Here is a 24,964-nt window from a genome sequence, read left to right as displayed (position 1 = left end):
GTAATGTACCCATTATGCACAGCAGCATCTCCGGAGACTACCCTTAAATATGGGACTACTCAATCATGACGAGAGGAACCCATGTCGGAATGAAATGGGTCATACGATACTTTAAATAAATATGATAATGAGGCAGACACTACCGACTGCCAGGGGGGTTATTTGTGTTATGTGGAGAGAACATTAGGTAGACTGGAACTGAATAATACTGCTATAGAGCGGAGAGGTAGTGAGAGGGGGAAAGTGGTCTGCAGCAGCACAGTATAAAGATGAGATGTGCTTTGCTGTGGTCATGTGCATGTACGTGTGAATGAGCTTGTTGTTCTGGCATGCAAATGCTTCAGTGTGTTCACATGATGTGAGCTGTGTGAATTTGAAAAAACGGTTTTATATTTTTTTGTATGAGAAATATGTGACGACTGATGTGAGACTTGAAAATGTACTGACTGCTGGTACCAGGACAGTAACATCTTCTAGTGCTCATAGAAAGGAAAAAAATGATATGATGAGGAATAAAGTAAAGGCTAAAGCGTAATTTAACAGTAGCATGAGCAGAGATGAGTTATAAAGTCAGCAAAACTGATGTCCTTTTATCCAACTATAAAGCAAGGAATCTCTGTCTGTCTGTCCTTGTGTCTTTATGTATGTCCTTCGCATATCTCGAGAAACGCTCATGTGATCGGGTGTATTGCTGGGGACCCCATGTCGAATTTGGTGCAATTTGGACACGTAGTTCAATATTAATAAACATTGAATAAACAAGTGGCCAGCGCTCTGTTCAGGAGCGGGGACGGGGCTTCAGGGCTCTGGAGACTGAGATGGGCAGACCATGGCTCTGCAGTTCACTTTTGCTGCCAGATGCTGAATATACTAACATTAGAACTAAACTCTTCCAATGAGTGATTAGCGCTTCTCGACACTGTTGCAAGAAGCACTTCCGGGGGCCAAGCAATCTGCCCACTCCAAATGGGCACGAGCCCCCAACAGCGCTGCAAGAAGCAATACCGGGGGGCTAATGGGAGCAAAGCAATCGGTCCGCTCCGAACGGCCACACCACAAATGGCCACACCACGAACGGGCACCGCGCGAGTCTAAGTTTGCAAACATTTGCCACCATAAGCTACTGCTCATACCAGACCAAGTATGGCTGACTGTTTTATTGTTTCAAAAGTTACATAATCTAGCTTTAAACAGGAAAACATGTGCCTAAATCCATGGCATCTCTGTTTCCTAGACGTTCCCATACAACTTAACTTTTTTCAAACACGTGGTTAACGTTGTAAAATGAAACAAAACCAAAAAATGCAACAAAACTACTTGGTTAGATTTATTAAAAAAAACATCATGGTTTGGTTTAAAATGACTACATTTGTTAGGTTATTAAGCTACAGATGTAAATTAAAAAGTGAACACTGACTTTTGGTTTCATACGGGACACAAACAGCGGTCTCCTGGGTGAAAGTCCTGTGTTTGTTTGACCCATCCACCACCCTGACCTCCTCTGTACTTGCACTTCCGTGGACTGTCATTAAAAACATTGCAAAAACAATCCGTGCCAAAATATTTTTTCCTTGAATAATTCACAATGCAGTTTAAGTTAAGTTTTTTAGGAGACAGGGCTGGTTGATGGATTGGGGTTTAGGCATACAAAATCTAATTCCAGGTACTAAAGTGGATAGTTAAGAACAAGCTTTTAGTAAATATGGGCCTAATTCATTCTAGCACACTTGTCTTACTCAGGTAATTTACTGTTGTCCATGAATGCCAAAAAACAAAACACAGGGAGTGATGCGTATTAGGAATTGGAAAGATATGGACACATTTTGTTAAAAAACATCATTAAAAATCAAATCTTTTTACCATTTCAAACACTAGAAAGAGAAAGCTAATACAGCTCCAAAGTTGACAGTTGAGATATAATCGAGGGAAAAGTGTCATCGAAGAGGACGTGAAAGATTCAGATCCTTATGTGAACTCTAGACCTTCATTTCTGCATACTGTGAACTGAGAAAAGTGAAAACAGAATTGGAAATCTGCCGAGGGCGCTCGCTGCTAACCGTAAAAAACCTCCAAAAATGGAGAGGTTATGAGAAAAACATCATAGGAAAGAGCCCAGGATTACCACTTTAACTCTGAGGGGAGAGGCTTTAAGCGAGTGCCTTGTGATGAACGGAAGGTGGCTCCGGTAGTTGGGCTCTTCCCTCTCAGCAGGGGTCACAATTATCTCTCACTGGGCAACCTGAGGATCTCAGTGGAGGTAATGTACTTCTGACAGCGAGATCTATGACTCATATAGTGCAATTTGTCCTACAGCACTGTAGCTTCCCCAGTCTCAAAGGCAATGTGTAAGGGAGTAAAAGGAGCAATGAGTCAAGTGTTTAGAGGGATGTCACTTTACACAAGGGTTAAGACCTTTGCACAGCGAATCCATGTTTTTCGTTGGAAACTGTCGCACGTTTAAAAATAAATACGACCTTCGTGTTGTGTCAATCACATTTGTGCCTCGTTTCCACATAAAGTAGCTCTCTGTATGTATCCGTATCAACCAGAAGTTCATTCATTTCTGTGGGAACCTATGTGATCTCCGATGTGTTGCGAAACACCTCTTTTTGGGTTTTTTTGGTCCCGAAATATGCCTCGAGTAAAAAAAAATTTAACTTTTACGGCAGATTACGGACATACCGTATGTGTGTTATGTTATGTAAACTTCCTGTGGAATAATCTAATTAATAACTGATTGATGAATGTAATCATTCTCTATTTATAATTTTTTTTCTAAGTGAAAAGTTCGATGGCATATTTAGCAGTTTTGTGAACAATTTTGTTAAAAGACGTATGAACCACTATGCATGCATTCTATGTTACACAGCTAGCATGCTTCGAATGTTAGCTAAATATACCGTTGAACTTTTAACTTTAAAAAATGTATAAATGTGACTCGTCTGGTATAACGTTAGACTGGATGGCAAAAAAACAGACAGTAAACTCATAGATATAACACTGTTTTATATGTAGTAACCACATCTGCGGTGGCGTTTCTATCCATCCGAAACAAGATGTATTTCCTCGCGTTGAACACTAGGAGCCGTCATCCATATACTATACGGATCTATGGACACAAAACGAAATTCTGTGGAAACAAGGCTTTACACAATGACTCCGAAACTTTCATCCGTCATTAAAGTTTTCATAATAGGTTTGATTTTCCGCATTTTTTTGCATCCGTCAAAAGACATAAGAGGGTTGTTTGACCACTCAGAGCCACCGTCGTGACCTGAGCGCAGCTGAATCGGTTTATAAAAGTCTGCAGAGAAATTACATTTTCTTCTTCATATATTTTTAATTAAAACTGTTCAGTTAATTAATTATTCCGTTAGCAACCTCATGTATCTTAGAGCTTTGTGCCCTTTCAGAGATGTTTCCATCCTGAAAAGAATAACATTGCACACTGAATATGTGTAATGTGGCATAAATATTGAGATTATTATGTATTATTAATCAAGTTCAATCGTTCGAAAAGCTAACGACAGTATAGAAAATAAATACTCCTTTGTTTCTGTCTGAACGTGTCTGAGCAGATGCTCCAGTAAATATAGAGCATGCAGCAAGGTCCCCTGTGTTTGTGTTTTGTTTTGTGAATCAATGCACTTTCCCTCATTGATTTTGAATACAATGCTCCCCTCCTGGTGCATGCAGCGGTTTCATTTCTGGTACAAGGTTACAGGCTCTTTGCTCATGCATGCCACCTGCATCTGGCACTTTCTCCATCCGCTGTGGAGTCGCAGTAATACTGTGAGATTTCAACCTGCGTCTGTACCCTGTAGACGTCGTATATGACTGTCAGTGCGGGACCTCTAAGGCTCACTCGACCCCGAAAAAAACTGCTCCGATTCCCGGCCCTGAAATGCAATCCACTCCTCCTGTGTGTCTCCCTGGATTCTGTGTTCTTATCAGCTCCTCCAGGATGAGAAGCTGTCAATACAACAACCACATAGAAAGAAAACCGGTCCTTCCCCCTACTTCTCCTATCAACGCGGCCCATCTTCACACAGAACCAGTGCTGGTCAGACAGCAATTAAAACCTCAGCCCTCCGGTGGAGGAGTTGCACACGTGTGCGGACCACAGATCCATAAACTTGATTCCTATCCGTTCACCTCTCGCAGCCTCCCATCGACACGCCAGCTCTGGAGGCGTCGGCTGTGTGGACTGCATGCTCGCTGTAATTACAATCATCTTTTCCAGAGATGCATTAGGTATGACAGAAAAGAATTGAGCCGTGATACTTGTGATCCCGTCACTAATGAATGAGCTGTCTAATAAATAGCTGCAGTGATTGGACTTTTATAAATATCTCTCAGTGACAGAGTGTGCGCTGCAAAATATAGATTTTAACATGTTGTTTTGCCCGTTACTAAATATTCGAATATGTAGTCATTTGTTTGAGATACTTAAAAGGACAACGGCAACAATGTTCCATGTTCCATGAAAAGAGCAAAACCCATCAATTAACAAATCTACAATATGGTCTGGTATTTTGATCAATATTCAAGTCAAGTCAATTGTATTTGTATAGCCCAAAATTACAAATCATAAATTTGCCTCAGTGTGCTTTACAATCTGTACAGGATACGATACCCTCTGTTCTTTACAGTGTGACCCTCGCATCGGATAATCTTTGCATCGAAACAAGACTATAAATAAGGTTTTTCTTCACCTGATTTCAGTGGATTTTCATTTAAAATTACTCTGGACTGCAGCCGCGTGCAGGGGCATGACAGCTCTGTAAAAGTGAAGCCAAAACAATCTGTTCTCACTCCCAACTCGTCAAATACCGCCGATTGGGCAGCGCCCCTCGGCATCGGAAACTGACTCATGGAGGCACTCCTTTATTGACAGTATGTGACGAACCGGGCTTTCAGCTAACTCTAATGTAAACCCACCCACGGCGTCATTCAACGGTCGGAGCAAGTGGCATAGTATTAATAGCGTGAGAGTGCTGTTTAGTTTATTTTGAAAGGACACTATGCATGTAACGAGCATATATCGACACGCCGTCCCCGGTCCGTCCAAAAGTAACGTAAGAGAGGTACCCCGTGCGTCGGTCATCGATGCCGAGGGGCACTGACCAAGCGGCGGTATTTGACGAGTTGGGAGAGAGAATGTGTTGAGCTGAAACATTTGGATCACCCCCTGGTGGCTGGCTGTTGGTTTAGGAAGCGCGTGATTTGATATGCAGCAGAGCTTTCATGTTGCGATGCAGAAATTGTGATCGCGATTAATATTCAATAAATTGTGCAGCCCTATGGTCGGGTATATGTTATTCCTCTGTGCCATACATCTTTATTGATGTCCAAAAACTATTCAAACACACCAATGAGACACACTGTTGCACCGTGTGACATGTTCCTTCATTACCATGAACACACACACTAAGTCAACCCTAAATACACCACGCTGCTGCTGTAAATACTCACTAGTGCGCCAAATGTGTATTAATCCACGGCTAAATATAATCCCCAACAAATGGAATATTTACCTCTGTTTTTTTTAGGACTTTACTGGTGACTGAGGTTACTGAGCCCTTTTTAAAGTTGAAACTATATATTTGCGACCCGATTTAACAGATTTACATCTTCAGTAGGAACCAATGAGCTTGGGGCTATTTATTTTAATAGGATTTACAAACAGTGAGGAAAGTATAGAATAATGTCAGCTTCATCATTCAGCCTTTCTGCTGCTTTTGTTTTGTGGTTTCGAAGCTATTATTAGATTAGTTCTTAACTATTAAATTAATCACCAACTATTTTGAAATAGAATGAATCTGTTTGAGTAATTTTTTTAAGAAAACAAATGTCTAAATTCTCTGATTCTAGCTTCTTAAATGTGAATATTTTCTGGTTTCTTTACTCCTCTATCAAAGAAACTGTCATTGAGTTGTGGACAAAACAAGACATTTGAGGACTTTGGGAAACACTGATCGACATTTTTCACCATTTTCTGACATTTTATAGACCAAACAACTAATCGATTAATCAAGAAAATAATCAACAGATTAATCCACAATGAAAAATAATCGTTAGCTGCAGCCCTAGTTCATTTTAAAATCAAGTTGAAATTACACCAAATAGTGTTTAACGCTATTTCACCACATTAAAATCTGTAAAAATGGGACCAAAACAACAGTAGGGTCACGTGTTTAAAATGCTCCCTGAATTACGTGTCATTTTATGGATTCAAATGAAGCAGCTGCCTCATCTGGTCTTGTTGAATACTGACATTATTTCTAGGAAAACAAAACTATTGTATGAAATAATTATAATTCTTCAAGTATTGTTAAGTTCCTATATTAAAAATGCATTTTTCTTCAGTATTAAGCAGCATACAAATAACAAGAAACTAATGCCCTACAGCTCAGCCCAGATCATTTCTGCTGGCAGAACAGCTGTCCCTTTTAAATAAAGGTTTGTATAATTAAGACTCCAATGTGTTGCTTTCGTGAGAGCCATCTCACAGTATGCTGCAAGGCTTTTTGTTTTGTCTGGGATGTAGAAAAAAAAAAAGAGCCTCCATAGAAGCTCCAATATTTTCTGTGGACTAATGATGGCTGCAGAGAAAGAGACGGAGATTTAACAAGCAGACAGACAGAGATGCACTTCCAGGTCAAACTTTAACAAGCCTCTTATTGGGCAAATCCTGGGTCAAACTTTAACAAGAAGTGCTGCCAAATGGCACAGTGAAGGAGCACATATGAGCCATCGAGTGTCAAACAGACAGCAGCGGCAAGACAACAGCATACGATTTTATTACCGAGGAGAGAGTGGATAATTGTGCTTGTTATGAGGGTCGTATCTGATTTGACCCTTTATTTATGGTTTGCCTATAAGACTTAATGATTGTTTTACAGCCAAATGCAACAGCAGTGACATGTTAACAGGCTGACAAAAAACAATATACATGCTGCATCTGGTCACTGTGCTCTATTAATGGAAATGAGGCGATGAAATCATTCAGTAAGTCACTCTAAACACATACAAATGAGATATTGGGTTCGCAGTGTATCGTACTTTGAATGACTTTGTCGGCATGCCATATAATAGAAAAAAAGAGCACAAGAAACAGAGGGAGATGTCCCTAAATATCTGAACACAATTAGGCTTTAATATGAGGCTCTAAAAAGACACGACGAAGCAAGCGGCCCAGCAGGACACCAGGAAAGGTCTCTCGGCACTTACTGGTGGTAAATGAGCATCCATCTCTCCTCATCTCTCGTGCGTTACAGGATAACTTTTCCTGCTCCAAAAACCTAGAAAATGCACTTAACTTTCATTTACTGATATCCCACCACCCCTCGCTCATTAAAGATTCATGCCCACCGCCACCACCACTGCAACCGCCACCAAAGCCTCTGCTTCTTTTTCTGTTTTCAAAAGGTGAGCATGACAGACCAAGTGAAATTAAATAGCATTTTTTTTGTCTGTTACAGCAGTGGTTCCGAACCTTTTGCCATAAGGGACCCCTTTCCTATCATTGAGTAAACTGACTGACTAAGTGACATATTGTATGGGTATTTCTTATTATATTCAATGCAGAACAACTGATGAACAGTACAATTAACCCAACTAGTGAACGCAATAGGAAGTTTGTGTAAAACGAGCCATTTGGATGAATTTTGAGCTGATTATTTCCTGTGAATATTGCATCAGAGATGAGTTTTCCTCATATTTCTAGGAACTTTTAATATAATTCTTTGTCTGTATTATGTTTTTTTTGGTTTAGCAGATAAGGAAGACTCCGTGAATACAGCTCGTGTTCAGGTCTTCACCGTGCCCTTATCTTGTTTATATCTTAAATAATAATCCAAACTATAAAAATAACAATTTCATTTAGTTTTCTTCACATAAATGAATGAAATCCTGAGATATAGGCCAACTGTATATGTATTAAATAAAAGGTTGTCATCATAGACTGTGTACAAGAAGTGGACGTAGTCACCCATTGATTTGTGGACTGCCGTTTTGAAGCCTCGAGTTCGGCATTTTGGTTGTCACCATCTTGTTTTTTTGCAACCAGAAGTGACACTAGAGGGTGGAGCTAAGTACAACCGAAAGCTTTTTAGGCCACCGCAATGTTACAGTTAACTTTCATGATGTGAAAACACACTGTGAAAGGGTTACAGTTGTAAGATGAAAACAAGGACAACTCCCAGACCGGACAACGCCGTGGTAGCAACCTGTCAAGGTAGCCACGCCCTAAAGCATCCCCTGCTTTATGGTCTATTTGACTCTAAATGGGACCATCATTTACTAAATGAACATCATGCTGTATTGAAGAAAACTTGAAACTAGCGATTTTAGACCATAAACTCATGTTTATAGTGTTTACTGAGGTAATAAATCAAGTGAGAAGTAGGCTCATTTTCTCATAGACTTCTATACAATCAGACTTCTTTTTGCAACCAGAGGAGTCGCCCCCTGCTGGCTATTAGAAAGAATGCAAGTTTAAGACACTTCTGCATTGGCTTCACTTCTCAGAGCCCGGAGGTAGCCCACTGGTTGTCTTATACCCCTTAAAATTGAAGGTTCGGCGACCCCTTGTGGGAGTTGGGAGCCAGTGTGCTACAGCATACATATCTGCTCCTTAAATCACTTGTCCTGTGTTCTCCTTTGAAAAAAACTCTGAAAGCAAAAGGGAAACATTTCTACTGATATTTTACATTTTTGGGTTTCATGATGGCGCCCCCTTTTGCATTAATTTGATGGAATACTGTAAGGTATCTGTCTACATGTATATGCAGACCTTATTTCTATACAGTCAGTCAAATTTTGCATAAAGCAGTAACATCAACATCCTGTCGGTCACACTGAGCCAGACAGCAGCCTGCTACACAACAGAAGAACAACAACCTTTCAGTCTCCTTCTTATCTAACTTGCAAACATGAACAATCAACAATAAATCTTGTCCTTCACCATAGCTGGTTGAACGGGCCACCAAACCAACATTTTCCGGGGAAAAGTGCACTGCTTACGTCATATGGCTAATTAGCTGCCGTGGTCCTTCCTCTTCAACACCACTAACAACACGCTGTCTGCCGATATGACATGATGTAGGTGTAACACCGACACACTGGCAGCCCGCCAGCTGCTGTCAATCAAACACAAACACGCCCCTACAGCCAACATGAAAAACAGCATTTCTGATATTTCCCAAAAGAGCTTTTTCTTGCTTTCAATAATAAAAAATACTATTAATAATACATTTGAAAATCACATTGACATTATTTTTGACAACAAAGGGATGACTAAATGTGATTTCAGATGGACCTCAATGCATCAAAGAAGATTAATGATGTTAATGGTTGTGAAACAATGATGACGTTTTGTTTGTTTCCATTACATTAAAATTACACTTAAAATGTATCTTTGGTGACAGAAGAATGCAATCTGGCTCTACATCACATACAGTGTGTGAATATTCTATTATCTTAGTTTCTTTGTATGCTGTGCTATAAGAAGACTCCTTTGGAGAAGAGAGCTGTTTATATCAGCACAAGTCCCCTATTAAAATACCGAATCAAATAATACCTGACAAAAGAACAAGTCTAAAATAATAAATTAGTCCCAAGGTAATAAAACAGAGTTTTTACGGAGGCGATACAGATGACAGACAGGAAACAGAGCAGGGTCTATTCTTTCCTTTCATCCTCACTACTCGTTGGGCTTTAACATCAGCTGCTCAGAGCAGTCGACTACACCGAAACTGTACGTTTCTTAGACTGCAGGATCGGAGGCATTTCTCGCCCATACAGAAGGTCTGAGATCAGTATCCGAAGGGCAGAAATACGTTTAACATTCGCAACAAAATTTAACGTCTTTTGGCAGCACAGTTGCTACATTCAGAAGGAAGAAAAAATTGGGGCCTTGAACTGTGCATCTGAGCTAGCAGTGGCTGCCGCTGCCGGGTTACTGTCTTCCTCTACATTAACGTAAAACCTAACGAGGTAATTTTATTTTCAAAAGACTGGAGCGGAAATTGACATGTGCATCACGTGTTGCTGGACATTCGAGGAAAACGCATGAAAAATAGGCTGTTGAAAATCGTGCTGTGCCTCACAAAAAAGAAAAAGGGAAATTCCTGTCTTTGTACACGAATCAAATAGAATAAATTTCGTGACTATTTTACAAACTGCCGTTGACTGTGTTGTCAACACACACACACTCAATTTATTCAATTTGATTTTTAAAAAAGTAAAGAATAACAGGATTTCGGAGGCCCCTGGAGGTCGGAGGCCTATCGACCCAGTGGATAATCCGTGCCTGACTACAGAGTGTTTGAAAAATTATTTTTAGGCTTCTACTTTGAGCTTTTGATATCTAATGTTGGGCTGTCAATCGATTAAAGAAATTCAATCGTGATTAATCGCAAATTAATCGCAAATTTATTCAAAATGCACCTTAAAGGGAGATTTGTCATGTATTTAATACTCTTATCAACATGGGAGTGGGTAAATACGCTTGCTTTATGCAAATGTGTGTGTATATTTATGATTGGAAATCAATTAACAACACAAAACAATGACAAATATTGTCCAGAAACCCTCACAGGTACTGCATTTAGCATAAAAAAATATGATCAAATCATGGCAGGCAACAATCAACAACAGCTGTCAGTGTGTCAGTGTGCTGACTTGACTATGACTTGCCTCAAACTGCATGTGATTATCATAAAGTGTGCATGTCTGTAAAGGGGAGATTCGTGGGTACCCATAGAACCCATTTTCATTCCCATATCTTGAGGTCAGAGGTCAAGGGACCCCTTTGAAAATGGCCATGACAGTTTTTCCTTGCCAAAATGTTGCACAAGTTTGGCAACAAGCTAGTATGACATGGTTGGTACCAATGGATTCCTTTGGTTTTTCTAGTTTCATATGATGCCTGTATCTTCACTCTAGCTTTAAAGCCCGCTACAACCTCGCAAGTTGCAATAATGTGTTAAATAAATTAGTGGCGTTAAAACCTGTTATTGTCGCGTTAACTTTGACACCCCTAATCTAATGCCAAGCATGAGACTCACAGAAGTAATACAGAAGACTGTATACATAGTGGGCACATTAATTCTCCAACATCAGAGGGGGCGAGGGAAGGAGAGCCTGCTAAACTGTACAAATTCCCATAACAGCGGGAAAAAAAAAATTGAGGTTATGATCTTCAACCTTGGTTATTTTTTCCATGTCACAGTGATGTTCGAGGGGGAGCTCTGAATCATAATATTGTACCTAACAGAGTATTTACTGAGAGTGTAGGTGACTTACACCATCTGTTTATAGAGCAACAGGCTCAGGCAGACACTCTGCCAGCAAAAAGGCACAAGGTCCCCGGGCTTATCTCGGCTGAGGTGTGCTGCTGCTCCTCGGCAGCAGCGAGGTGGAACGATAAACATAATTAAATTGAGTTGGATTACACAAAATGGATCGGATCAGTTGGGAAGGCGGAGAAGCTAATCCAGTGCAATCCACTCTATAGAGGCGCCAACCACACAAAACGACATAAATAAAGAGGAGGGGAAGGGAAGCGGTGGCTGTCACGGCGAGATCAAGGCGGGGGCACGGAAAGGACCCCGTCAAAGTAAAAACCAGCTCCAAAGTCAAATATTAACTCTAATAGTGCGGTTTAGTGCCAGAAAATAAGAAAGTGGGCTGAAAACACTTCTCATTCTCTACTGATGTGAAACCAAAAAACGAACACTGTACATTACCGTACGTGTGAAATGTGTTCGGAAAGCTTCCATAGTGTCAAAAATTAATAAGCAATGAATTTACACCACTCATCGAGGAAGTGGGAGATCACAGTCTCTGTATTGCATCGCAGCAATTATTCCAGTTATTTAATCATGGATGACGTGGCACTCCTTCTAGCGTTTCACCTGTTTTTTAGTTATAGAAGATGACACCGAGTTATGAAAGCAGGGTCAAGAGTAGCCTGAGAGTTTTTATATTTTCTTTTTCAGACATCTGAACTTTTTTATTTATCACTAACGCATCTACGACAGCACTCCCATCTCCTTTTCTATTTCAACTCCCATTCCATTTCACTCCTCCATTTTTTGTTCCCCCCCTTCAGATTGCATTTTCCCTTTTGTAACTGACTTTGGTACAATCCCCTTTACAAATAACCTTTCCCTGGGGAAAGAGACTCTTACTTTCTCTACAGCCCTGCCAACCCACTCCTACCCTCTCCGTCTTTTCCATCCCCATCTCCCTTTGTCTCCCAGCCTCGGGCACAGTAAACAGATTGATACAGTCTGGGGGTTTTCTTCTTCTTTTCAAACTAATCCAGTGTAATCCTAGTCTGTCTGCGTCCTGTCTTGGGCAGCACTGTGCGGAGAATATTATCATCCAATAAGATGAGGATTAATGGAGCTATCAGTGATGCAGGGAGGGCTAAAGCAGAGGCTGTATTGTTGAGATGATGACACGGGCTCTTTCAATATCCGTCCGGTACTGGCAACCCGTTCTCACTCCCAACGCGACAAATAAAGACGCTTGGTCAGTGGCCCTCGCCATCTGATACCAATGCACCGAGGCACCCTTTAGCGTCTGTATTTGTCGCGAGTGCCCGATCAGTATTGTGTATGTGCAACTCTCAACAGAGATGAGCTGGAAACGAGATGCTTCACTCGTTAGCTACTTTCATCATCAGCACCAGAAAAAACTGCGTGTTTAATAGTGTTTTAGTTGCCCTAATTTACTAGCCTGGCATGGCATTTTACTTGCCCCGGGACAGTGGGCAAGCCTTATTGTTGAGCCCTGGTTATTGATATGACTCATTAGTGCCGTTTGTATCGTTAATCCCGTGAGTCGTGAGCCAGTCAAGTTAATGTCAACCACGATCTCTTCCTAACCTTAACTAAGTGGTTTTGTGACATAAACCTAACTACATTTGAAAACAGAAGTTTATTTTGAAGAGACACTATGCATGTAAGCTGTCCGTGACATGTCCTAAACTTACGCTAGAGGATACCTAGAGCGTCATAGTTAGAAGCTTAAGGCCACTGACCAAGCGTCGGTATTGGACAAGTTGGGAGTAAGAACATGTAGGTCCTGGTACAAAATTAAACGTGTCTAAAGCACTAAGTATAAGAATATGTCAAGTAGCGAAAGTCAGCATTTAACATCAATTTGTAGATTTGTTTAAGCAAATTGTAATTTTAATGTTCTTGTATGGCTGCTTGGGTTTAGACTAGGGCTGCACAATATCGCTTCTCTATCGTTTTTGGGATGTCAACTAGCGCGATAAGACATTGTACTCAGGGTCTTTTTTTAGTTAGTTGAAAGAGAGTATCAGTAGAAAACTGCTCTTTAAAATGTTAATATGTTCCTTTTTTTATTGGTGCCTTTTGTGTCCAGTTCAATTTGTTCAATAAAAGAATGTTGGATATCATTTCCTATCTTTTTTTTTAATTCAACAAGCAATTGGTTGTATTTTAGCAGAATACTGGAAGCAGCAGACATGCAGAACTAAGTACACTAATATCTGTATATTTATCATAAGTACCATTGTTATTGCGATATTCAACATTATCGCATATCGCTACTTTGCTTATATCGTGCATCCCTTGTTTAGACTGCATCTAACATTTGAGAACTTTGCCTTTCTTTGTTAAATGAAAAAAAGGGTTTTATATATAAATATATTTTAATATATATATTTTTTTAAACAAACAAATTCAAGAGTAAGGTAAGGTAAGTAAGGTAAGGTAAAAGCACTGTTTTGTTGTATTGGCACCTGCATACAAATTGTTAAATTATACTCAGCCGTGCCAAAGACCCTGCAACACACATCTCTAAGTGATCTCTCCTCACCAGAGATGTGGAATATCAGCTTTCAGCATACTCCTGCCTAAACAAGTGCACTTTGCATTATTTAAGATGCCCTGGCTGGCCGCTTTAATTGGGAGTCTCCTCTTGGATAGCTGTCCTAGCAGACAGCTCAAGGCAGGCCCTGAGCAATGTATGGATGCAGGTGGAGGAGGAAAATGCACATCTTTGTGGCATTTGAAATATGAATGCAGCATTTATACCGGAGCAGCATGTTCAGCATGGGAATTTGACAGTAAATCAACAAGCTGAGCCCAAGGCGAGCTTTGTGCCAGGTGGAGACTGTATGCAATACGGTGAAGGCATTGCATGGACCAACAGAGCAATGAACCAACAGATGGAGAGGAGTAAATTAGAGCTGCAACGATTAATCAAGTACTTGTCAACTATTAAATTAAGCCGCAACTATTTAGATAATTGATTAATCGATTTGGGTAATTTTTTTAAGAAAAAAAGTCAAAATTCTCTGATTGCAGCTTCTTAAATGTGAATATTTGATGGGTTCTTTACTCCTTCATGACAGTAAACTGAATATCTTTGAGTTGTGGACAAAACAAGACTTTTGAGGACGTCATCTTGGGCTTTGGGAAACACTGATCAACATTGTTCACCATTTTCTGACATATTATAGTGCAAAGAACTAATCCATTAATCGAGAAAATAATCATTAGTTGCAACCCTATGCAATTAATAACTTCTGGTTTTGTGGTATGACATTTTAACCAGGGTTTGAGCAGAAAAGTAACATGTTACTAAAACAACTGTTCAAAGCTGACTCAAAATGCTCAGATTTTCACTGTAAAGCATCGTCTAGTATGATAACTGGATTATGGCACCAATTCTAAAACAATACTTTTTTTCAGTATCTGAGTTTTAAAAAATACAACCATGTTTTTTTAAGGTATGCACCAAAACCGATACTGACTCTACTTGCTGAATCAGATATCGTTGTCAATGGGGCCGATCTATTCAATTCAATGCTATGTTTAAATACTACATACATTATATACTGGTATTTTAATTCCCAATTTAAGTTTTGACCAATTTCTTGCTGCATTAAAACGGTTTACATTTGAATTGTAATTCCTGTTAATTTTTAATATTTTTTACCAAGTTGCAGATGTATGATCTATTATTTTAATAATATATAGCCATTAATTGAATTTCTATCTATGTATTTATTTGTTACATTTTGTTTTAAAAAGTTAGGAAAGCAATGTTTAAGTCAAGCCTGATGTTGCCTCACACATAAAAGAATGATCTCAGTCACTTGTTCTGTTTATCGGTTCAAAATGTACCTTAAAGGGAGATTTGTCAAGTATTTAATACTCTTATCAACATGGGAGTGGGCAAATATGCTGCTTCATGCAAATGTATGTGTATATTTATTATTGGAAATCAATTAAAGACACAAAACAATGACAAATATTGTCCAGAAACCCTCACAGGTACTGCATTTAGCATAAAAAATATGCTCAAATCATAACATGGCAAACTCAAGCCCAACAAGCAACAACAGCTGTCAGTGTGTCAGTGTGCTGACTTGACTTGCCCCAAACTGCATGTGATTATCATAAAGTGGGCATGTCTGTAAAGGGGAGACTCGTGGGTACCCATAGAACCCATTTTACATTCACATATCTTGAGGTCAGAGGTCAACGGACCCCTTTGAAAATGGCCATGGCAGTTTTTCCTCGCCAAAATTTAGCGCAAGTTTGGAGCGTTATTTAGCCTCCTTCATGACAAGCTAGTATGACATGGTTGGTACCAATGGATTCCTTAGGTTTTCTAGTTTCATATTATACCAGGATCTCTTAGCTTTAAAACAGACAGCCCTAATACAAGAACAAGTACAAGTACAACACTGAAGGAGAATCTGACAAGGCTTTCAAAACCAGCTTTCACTACTAGTACTTTTGTTTTTTTTCAAACCACTGCCTGTTTACACATCCAGCAAACACAGAGCACCATTATCATTCATGTTACGACCAAATGAATTCAGGCCCAGTCACTCTCCTTCTAGCTCTGTTCTGAGAGAAATCTCTGGCTCTTTACCTTGTTTGGCTGCTTCACTGTGTTCACCATGTTCACCATGTAGTCGCTAACTGTGTCTACCTGCAGTTTGGTGCTGGTGTAAATGGGTTTATCAGAGCTTTTTCGTTGCCTGCTGTGGCTGGAAAAGAGGATCACAGGAGCGGTGAGAGGGGGAACAAAGTGGTGGGCCGTAAAACCAAACAAACCAAACCGTGTTCATGTCTAAATATTGATTAGTGCAGCTTGAAGTATATACATGTCAAGCTTTTTTCATTCTGGATACTTTCCAGTCATTAGAGTCATTTATGCTCATCCAGGTGAAGCTAGAAATGACTGCACCTGGCTTTCTTCCAGCTGTGTTATATTATCATTTCTCATTGAGGAACTAACTGTGTCTGTTTGTTTACATGCAGAGGAACACGGATGACTCATGTTAATGTTCCAGGTTTGACATTTTAACTCTATTAATGGCTATCAAGTGCTGAGTGGGGGAAAGAGCTAAATCACAGCCTCATTGGCTCATTATTGCTATAACGAGTGAGAGCATGCGTTCCACATTAGCAGTGAAATCAATGCGGGCACGTGACTCGTCGTCGCGCCTGTAAAACGAGGTGCTGTTAGGTTTTATAACTGGGATCTGCCTGTGTGTTAGTCCTGGCCTACATTTCGCCCCTGGATTCCAGTGGGAGCTGCAGCAAAGCAGAGACTAGAGCTCTGCAAACACCTCTCAGCCACAGCGCCGCTCGGCAGCCAAACCACCGCTCGTCTGAATGCAAAGCGGGTTGCTGCCGGAGCTCCCCCCCCGTCTGCCCTCTTACAGTTCACCTGGAAGTTCGCTACATCTGCGGGTCAAATAACCAGTCGGCTCTCGGTCTCCGATGGGTTTCGAGGCTGCGGCTGCTGCGCCTCCAACCTCTCTGTGTGGCTCAGCATGTCGGCCAGCCGCAGATCCACAGATCATTATCGCTATCAAGCACTGTTTCCCCAACAAAACGATATCACTGCCTTTGATCCTACGCCAAAGCTTATTTCTGTTCACTTCTGGGCATTCTAGCCCAGGAACTGCTCCCACTCGGGGCAAGACTCAAGCACGGCTAAAAATACCCCTCTGTTGTGTTGATGAGATGGAGATGTTTGAATTAACGATGGGGCATCATGTCTGAAATAAGGATACTTCCCCTCTCCACCTGCTCAGTCTGTGCACATATTGCATGTTTTTTTTGTTGTTTTTCTTTGTGGGTAAGCTAGCTGAGTCTGTTAATTCAATGCAAACATTGTGCCGGGCTCCTGCTGCGGAATATCCAATTAAAAAGCACTAGATACGGAGCGTATGTGCAGCGCCGAGGTTATAACGTCCAAACTGGGCCAGAGAGGTCCTGAAACATTCAGGAGTGGGCTGCTCTGCATCCACATGCTGAACAAACAGACTACATCTGGAGCAGGGAGCGACTTTACATTTTAAACGTGTTATTGTTTACACAACTTCACCCATAGATATTCATCATTATACTGTTAAGCAATGGGGATTCTATTTTAATGATCAGCTGTGATAATCACAATAATCATAATAATGGCTTTCCACTTTCTGTCTGCATGGGAGGGAAACTGAGAGGTCTAATACAAATAAATACAACAATTGTAATATTAATCAAATCATAAGGACGAATGTAATTGATTCTCTTGTTTCTTGACACACAGTCTAACACTTTAATCTAGAGCTGAAACACCTAATTTTAATCAGATGGAGTATAGTTCTACTCATGTTACATGCAGGTGCACGTCTATTCAGCTAATCAGCATTTATGAAAAGAATAATGCCTGCACACTGACTGCAAACATCTAAAATGCACATGACGAAAAGCATTTAAATAAGCAATTACTGTTGAAACTATCAACTATGTTAATGCTTTATGTTATTTACAATATGTTAATGTTTCTTTTTATGTAACTTGCAACTATTTCAGATTTTTTTTAAAGATTTCAGATATCTTTGGGATTGATTGATATTGATATTTATATATTAAATGTGTTAATTGTCATCATAGATTCTATTGGTATATGCAAAAATTTCAAAATCGTAGAAAAAAATAATAATCGCGATACATAGATGAATACATTCTTTTTCCTACCCGTACTTGCTGCATTTTTTTTCTACACTTTTCATTAGCAAAGACAACAAAAAGTAGCCTAGTTTGCTAAGGGAAACAGGGTCGGTAATGGGTCGGTAATGGATAAGACTGAACATTTATTTACTCCCCAAGTTACAATGGCAATTAGAATTTCACAAAATAAAGTTACAGCCCTAAAAATAAGATTTTTTTTCATGTTAAACTACTGTTTCCAAGGTCAAGAATTAACTTAAAATAAGACATGAATAAATACTAGAAACAAGTGTTGTGCCTTGTGCCCCTATATACTGTTAGGTAAAACCGATTTAATGTCAGTAACAGCAAGATGCACTTCATGCCACCCGACTTGTTTCCATACCTAGAAGTCCTTCATTAGTATGCTGTTGAGGATTTTTCCTTCAATGTAGGCTGCTGGTCCTGCTTGTCTCTTATTTTGGCTTAAGATATTTCTTCAGCTCCTTGCAGTGTCTGCTGCTGACAGTATGAGGCTTGTCACAGGGGCAGAGATATGGTCCTCGCGGGATAAGAGCTCTGCGAATGGCCCAAACTTATCAAAGCAGCCCGCCCTGTCCCCAAGCTTCCAAACACAATGCTCCTCTAATTTCTCCTGAATGGAAGTCTCTCCAGACCTGGAGTAATCTCATATTCGCCATTCAGCACGCAGCAAACTCTAGTTACTCTAGCTCTGTTCCCAGCATCCCCTGCCAATTGCATAATCAAGTCCAGAACTCATCAGCAAGATGGCAGAAGAAGTGCTCTATTAAGCTGCATCGTGTTCCATCTGTTGTGTAAGAGAGAGATAACAGTATTTACAGTTTTTGGAGTTGTGGCAGACTGTTTCGGCCAAATTTTGTGCACCGCAGAGTTCTGCTTACTTCATAAAATGTCACGGATTAATTCTGCCGCTCGCGATGGTGTCCAACTGCAATCTTTGCCCCCACCAGAAATATCACAAACTAACTTTATTGGAACATCAAGAACTTGTGTGAGGTAAAACTATTTGAATGTAAAACACAGGGGGAACATTTGCTCTAAAATTCTTTTTTGGGCTTGTCGTGCCTTATGTTCAAAGTATTCCATCATTTTTACTCGATTTTGGGGAATGGCCAATGTTTGCTATAACTCTGCAGAGTACCTGCCTGCAGTGTGGATAACGGACTTTAAGAGAGTCTCTGTCAAGGAAATGGCTGGTAAGAGTCTTTCAACTTGGCATCAAGTATTCAGTGCTCCGGTCTTTCTATCAGTGAGGGGAATGTGTGGGAAAAAAAAAAAGACTAACCCAGATTTGAGTAACAAAACCAGCCGATAGCAGAAAGTGCTGAGTAAAACACAGCCTTATCTTCCTCACGGACTGGAATGAATTTACCTTACTGTACATGAATCAGCTCACTGCAAGATGCATTAACCTAAATCTGTTCTTTCAGTGCGCAACTGATATTGTCAAGGCCATTACATCTACTACTCTAACATACACTGAATGAATAGAAGATTATATAAGCATAGAGGTATTTCATTTTACACATCATTATAGTAAAAGGCCGTAGTATATGAATTTATAATACCAGACAAAATGACAGTGTCGTTGCGAAACGGTGCAGCACAATGATCGTTATATGTCAATGTCTCGCTTTCATAATCGTTCAAAGCCAAAATCGTAATTGAAATTCGATTAATTGCACAGCCCTAGTACGATATATATCGACATGACCTTGATCATTTTTGCTGACCTCGATATTGCCTGCTATGTTTACATGCGTGTTTGTTTACAACACTTTAGCCAACATGATGCCAGAATTTCTCCCTGCTGTTTATTTATTGTTTTGGTAGTGTGGTTTTATTTATTTCGGATATTTCTAATATTTTTTTTCACATTCTAATTCCTCAGAATTAAAAGTTCATTGCTCATTTAAAGGGCATTATTGTGCTATTATATTAGCATTATATCAGTGGCATAAAATGATCTTAAAATCACAATAATATCGTTTATTTCAATTATTTCTGGGACAATTCATCGTCCAACAAATGAGTTATTGACCTACTCCATACTACAGTGAAGAATGTGCCACTTTTGTTTTTAAACCAGCATATTACATTTTATTAGTAGGCCATCCAAGGACATTACAGGAGCGCCAAACTCTTTCATGTCAGAAACTAACAATAATTTCAAAATATAATTAATGACCAAAAATCTAATATGGTTAAATCTGATTATATCAGAGAGGAAGGTTTTTGCATTTGTGATAATTTAAGATATTAACTTAGAGATGAAATGATTCAGTTAATTTGATTAAGTCATTCAATCAATCTGCAACAATTTTCATAATCTTCATGTTATTTCCTAGCAAGAAATGCCAATAATTGTGAGGATTTGCTTCTTTTCATCTTAGTTATATTTATTGTAAACTGAATATCTTTGGGCTTAAGACTGTTGGTCGGACAAAAAAAGATATTTGAGGACATCACATTGGTCTTTAGGAAGTTGTGAAGGACATTTTTCTCTATTTCCTGACTAGCATTCATGGTAGAGGGTGTCGCGATATACCGCTACTGACGTTAATCGTGATATTTAAAAATTAAATAATGATATTAAGTTAATAATACACAGATGATAAAACTGTGTAAATAATCCAGCACCTCTTAAATCACTTTATATATACTGTACAGTTATGGTCACAGACTCTCTACACTCGTCATTTGCCAAAAAAAAAAAAAAGAGACAAAATGCACAAAGTTAAAGAAGATTTTTACCGATGTTATTGTTATGTTATTGTGAATTTTTTTGGCCATGATAATTGTGTAGTAGCCCTACTTCAAGGTTAACAAATCAATTGAGAAAATAATCAGCAGATTACTCAATAATGATAATAAAGTAACTGTATATTCATATATCGCAGGTTCAGAAGGTGACAAAATATCCAGAAAGGTCATTCTGTTTGTCACTTAACTACTCCAGCAAGTAGATGACATTACAATGAAATCATGCCTCACTTTGCAGGTTTCCCCTTTGGAGTCCTTTTTAAGGACCCCTTGAAGTGTCAGGTTTGGGAGGCACCACTAGCTGGCTGTCTGAATAACACCTGCTTGGTGCAGGAGCTGCATCTGGGGGGGTTCAATAGAATTAGTTACAGTGCAGCAGGACTGTTTACAGACTAGTGCTCCTTGTCTGCTCCCCTTAAAGCCAACAATAGGCTGCTCGACTCCAGACGAAGAACCATGAGTGGTACTTGAAGGATGCACTCGGATGCCATAACAGAGCACTTCCCCACATGAGGAGCTCCACGGGGCTGCGTCTGGAGAAGTGCAAAAAAATTTCTGACAGCTTCAAAGCAGAGGGGCTGTGCAACGGATTAATTAAAGCGTCTACTGAGTGGTGCTGCTGCTGCTGCTCCATCTCCATCCGTTCAAAATTCCATTTCAGTCACGTCCACTTCTTCAAAGGAAGGAAACACATGTACATTTGAATAAGAGTGTGATTATTCCACCACTTTGCACCACGGCTTACACATGTACATGCATGGGGATAGAGATGACTGCTGCAGCCTGCAGAAACTGGGGATGTCAGTCAGGTGGTTTTAAGTGTTTCACACTGCAACTGCTGGCTATAATATGATGTTATTTAATTTTTTATTTAATGTCCTGATGAAGGTCCTTGTTGACCAAAACGTTGACTAATAAAGCAGAGAAAAGTGTGTGTGGGAGCAAGTCATTTTCTTGGAAAAAGTACATATTGGAGGGGATCTACTCCCAGCACCACAAACAATTTTGAGAATGTGCATGTTTTCCTCTCCTTATAATATGATGTTATGATCTGAAGTAGGTGCTTTGTATGTGCAAAATATCCACTTTGCCACAACATGTTTACAGCTTTTGTGCAGGATGAAAAACAGCCTCATTTAGAGGAATTTCTTTCATTTACGGTCCCAAACTTTGTACAATGGGAATGACAAGTTTGTTAATCTCTGGTCTTCAGTCAAACCTGAAACTCCTTTTTTAAATATGATGTTATAACATCTGATATAGGTGCATTTGTATGTGCAAATATCCACTTTGCCACCAGTTACAACATGTTTACAGCTTTGTGCAGGATGAAAAACAGCAACAAAATCCTCATTTAGAGGAATCTCTTTCAATTATGGTCCAAAACTTTGTCCAATGGAAATGAAGTTTGTTAAAACCTCGTCTTCAGTCAAACCTCACTGATTTCACGACACACACACACACACACACACACACTGTTTGCTGCACATGGCAAAGCAGCCATGCCAGCCAAGAGGACCTCGCTATGTTAGTGTGACCAAGAAGAGGAAATTGTAAGTAAAGACCCCACAAAACCTCTTATTTATAACTTGAAGTAGGCGGACTCGGTGCAGTCATGTAGCCTGCAGCCCAACATGAACCATGAAGCGTTAAACCTGACTATAGACTCAAAAACTGTTTTCCCGACACAGCTAAAGTGTTTACTCCAGTATTTAACCACGGTGCTGGTGGTGGTGCTTTACCTTGATCCAGTAGCCGCAGGGAGTGCTGAAAAGACGGGTCCAGCGTGTCCTTCTCTGCCAGAAGCTCCGGCAAGTACTTTTCGCTCTCCATCTCGTCCACGTTAACCGACTCAAATGCAATTCAAGTGGATACAAACAACTTCAGCTCAGCGTCCAAAATGCGGCTCCACCAAGTTGGCAAAAAATATATTTCTGTGAGGCAAACTCGCTACTGTTCATTCGCGCTCGAGCTTACAAGAGCATTTCCTCTCAGTCCTCGCGGCACATACGCACTTATATATAAAATAATAAGCAGGTTACTAATAAATAAATGTGACCGGGAGGTGTTTTATCCCATCGACGTGTTGCAGAGCCCCGCTACGCATCCCTCTCTCTCCTCTCTCTCCTCTCTGGGTGGACAGACTGAGCTCTCTGAGGCTCTCTGAGGCTCCTCTCTCTCTCTGTTGGATCCAGTGCTGAAATGAGGAAGCTGCAGTCATTGGTCGCTGCGCGCCACACGCAGCTGTTTGGATGGAAAGGAGGGAGGCGGAGTAACACGAGGGAGCTGTCCGCCGTGCTGAGGCCCGCCAGTACCGGGTCATTAAGGCTGGCATAAAGTTACCGTGAACCAGGGAAACACCGAGATATAGTCACATGATATTGATCTTGCACAGTTATGTTGGCTTTTTTAAAGTTTTATTTATTTCTTTATTTTTTATTTATTTATTTTTATTTATTTATTTTTTCTTTCTATTTTGTTTTATTTTATTTTTTTAAGAATTAAAGAACGAGAAAAAAAGAGAGAAAAACAGGAAAGGAAAATAGAAAGAAAAATAAAGAAATAAATAAAGAAAAATATATCAAAGAAAAACAGTAAAGGAAATAAAAAGAAAAAAGAAAAAAAAGAAAAAACTATTTATATAAAACAGGAAAGGAAAATAGAAAGAAAAAAAGAATATATATAAAAGAAAAACAGGAAAGGAAAAAAAAAGAAAAACCTCTTCAACTGGCCGAGCATGGGCCATGCTGCCTCAGTACCAACTGGGCTCCTCCTCTATCTCCTCTCTCCTCCCTCCAATGATTATCCTATGGATAGAAAAGGGCATAAGCCCTGAGCTATCGAACCAGGCTCACGAATTTACGAAACACCGAACTATAGGGCAAAGTGCCTGCATCTCATATCAGCCGCCATTAAAACTAATGTAATATGAGATTTATTCTCTCATAGTCTTTTAAATGGGGTCATTTTATCCGAAGAGAGGGAAGAATTTAAGATATATTTTTGTGAAGATTTTATTTGCAGATTATCTTCTCAGGGTTATTGAAATATTTAATTTAATTGATTGTAACTACATTTTTATATATTGTATTCTGTTTTTTTAAACTTAGATAGGGACCTACATGGTGCACCTTGCCTGTAATTTTAGTAAGCCTAATGGCTAAGGTTGGCGAAGGGATATGATGATGATGATGTATCATTGCAGTGAGCAATCTCTGGGTCCAAGAAGTGAAGCCAATTGCTGAGGTGCTTTAAACTTGCATTCTCTCTATTAGCCAGCAGGGGGTGACTCCTTTGGTTGCAAAAAAAGAAGTATGAGTGTTCAATACAGCATGATGTTCATTTAGTAAATGATGGTCCCATTTAGAGTCAAATAGAGCATAAAGCAGGGGATGCTTTAGGGCAGGGCAAACTTGTGATTGACAGGCCGCTACCACGGCGTTGTCCAGTCTGGGAGTTGTCCATGTTTAGAACTTAGAACTTCAAAAAAATAAAATCTTATTCAACGTTCGGTTATTCAATGTTTGGTTGTAGTTAGCTCCACCGTCTTGTGTCACTTCTGGTTGCGAATAACCAAGATGGCGACGGCCAAAATGCCAAACTGGAGGCTTCAAAACGGCAGTCCACAAACCAATGGGTGACATCACGGCGACTACATTTACCTCTAATATGATCTGAAGAGAGGGAAGAATGTAAGATTGTGAAGATTTATTTTGCAGATGACCTTTTCATGCTTATTGAAATATTTTACATAATTTGATTAATGGTAACTACATTTATATCTGTTCTATTCTGTTCCTTAAGTAAGATAGGGGACTACATAACATGGTGCACCTTGCCTGTAATTTTAGTAATGGTAAAATTTAGAGGCGTGATATGATGATGAGGTAATGCATCACATTTGTTATAAATGTTCAGTAGGTATGGGACCATATGAAAATCTCATGCCATGATTGTCCACACCAAAATAATTGCGATTCATGATATTATCCCGATAATCAGAAAATATGCTTAAAACTCTTAAAAACATACTGAAATCACTTTACCTTATGTTAAAAAAATATTTTTATTTACTGGACACACATCATTTTTTAGTGAAAAACAAACAATCTTAAATAAGGTAATCATAAATCATAAGGTCCCCCTGCATAAATAAAGGATAAATACAT

General features: G+C 39.6%; 1 protein-coding gene across 3 annotated transcripts in view; it reads right to left on the bottom strand.

Annotated features, from left to right (window-relative positions):
- khdrbs3 (KH domain containing, RNA binding, signal transduction associated 3) overlaps positions 1-23,001 on the bottom strand; it is a 131,729-nt gene extending 108,728 nt beyond the window's left edge. Inside the window, exon 1 of one of the 3 annotated variants that reach the window (XR_012590678.1) lies at positions 22,538-22,999. Coding sequence is in view for 2 of the 3 variants with exons in the window: in XM_074613719.1 (XP_074469820.1) it covers positions 22,538-22,628 (91 nt within the window). In the remaining variant the exon portion in view is untranslated. Of the gene's footprint in view, positions 1-22,537 lie in introns of all 3 variants that reach the window. The other 2 variants (XM_074613719.1, XM_074613718.1) reach the window with 2 other exon arrangements.
- Between the last annotated feature and the right edge of the window lie 1,963 nt (positions 23,002-24,964).

This window comes from Sebastes fasciatus, chromosome 17 (assembly GCF_043250625.1).
Source record: "Sebastes fasciatus isolate fSebFas1 chromosome 17, fSebFas1.pri, whole genome shotgun sequence".
Classification (NCBI taxonomy): Eukaryota; Metazoa; Chordata; class Actinopteri; order Perciformes; family Sebastidae; genus Sebastes; species Sebastes fasciatus.
The sequence above is the reverse complement of the archived record's forward strand: the minus strand, read 5'-3'. Positions and strand labels throughout refer to the sequence as shown.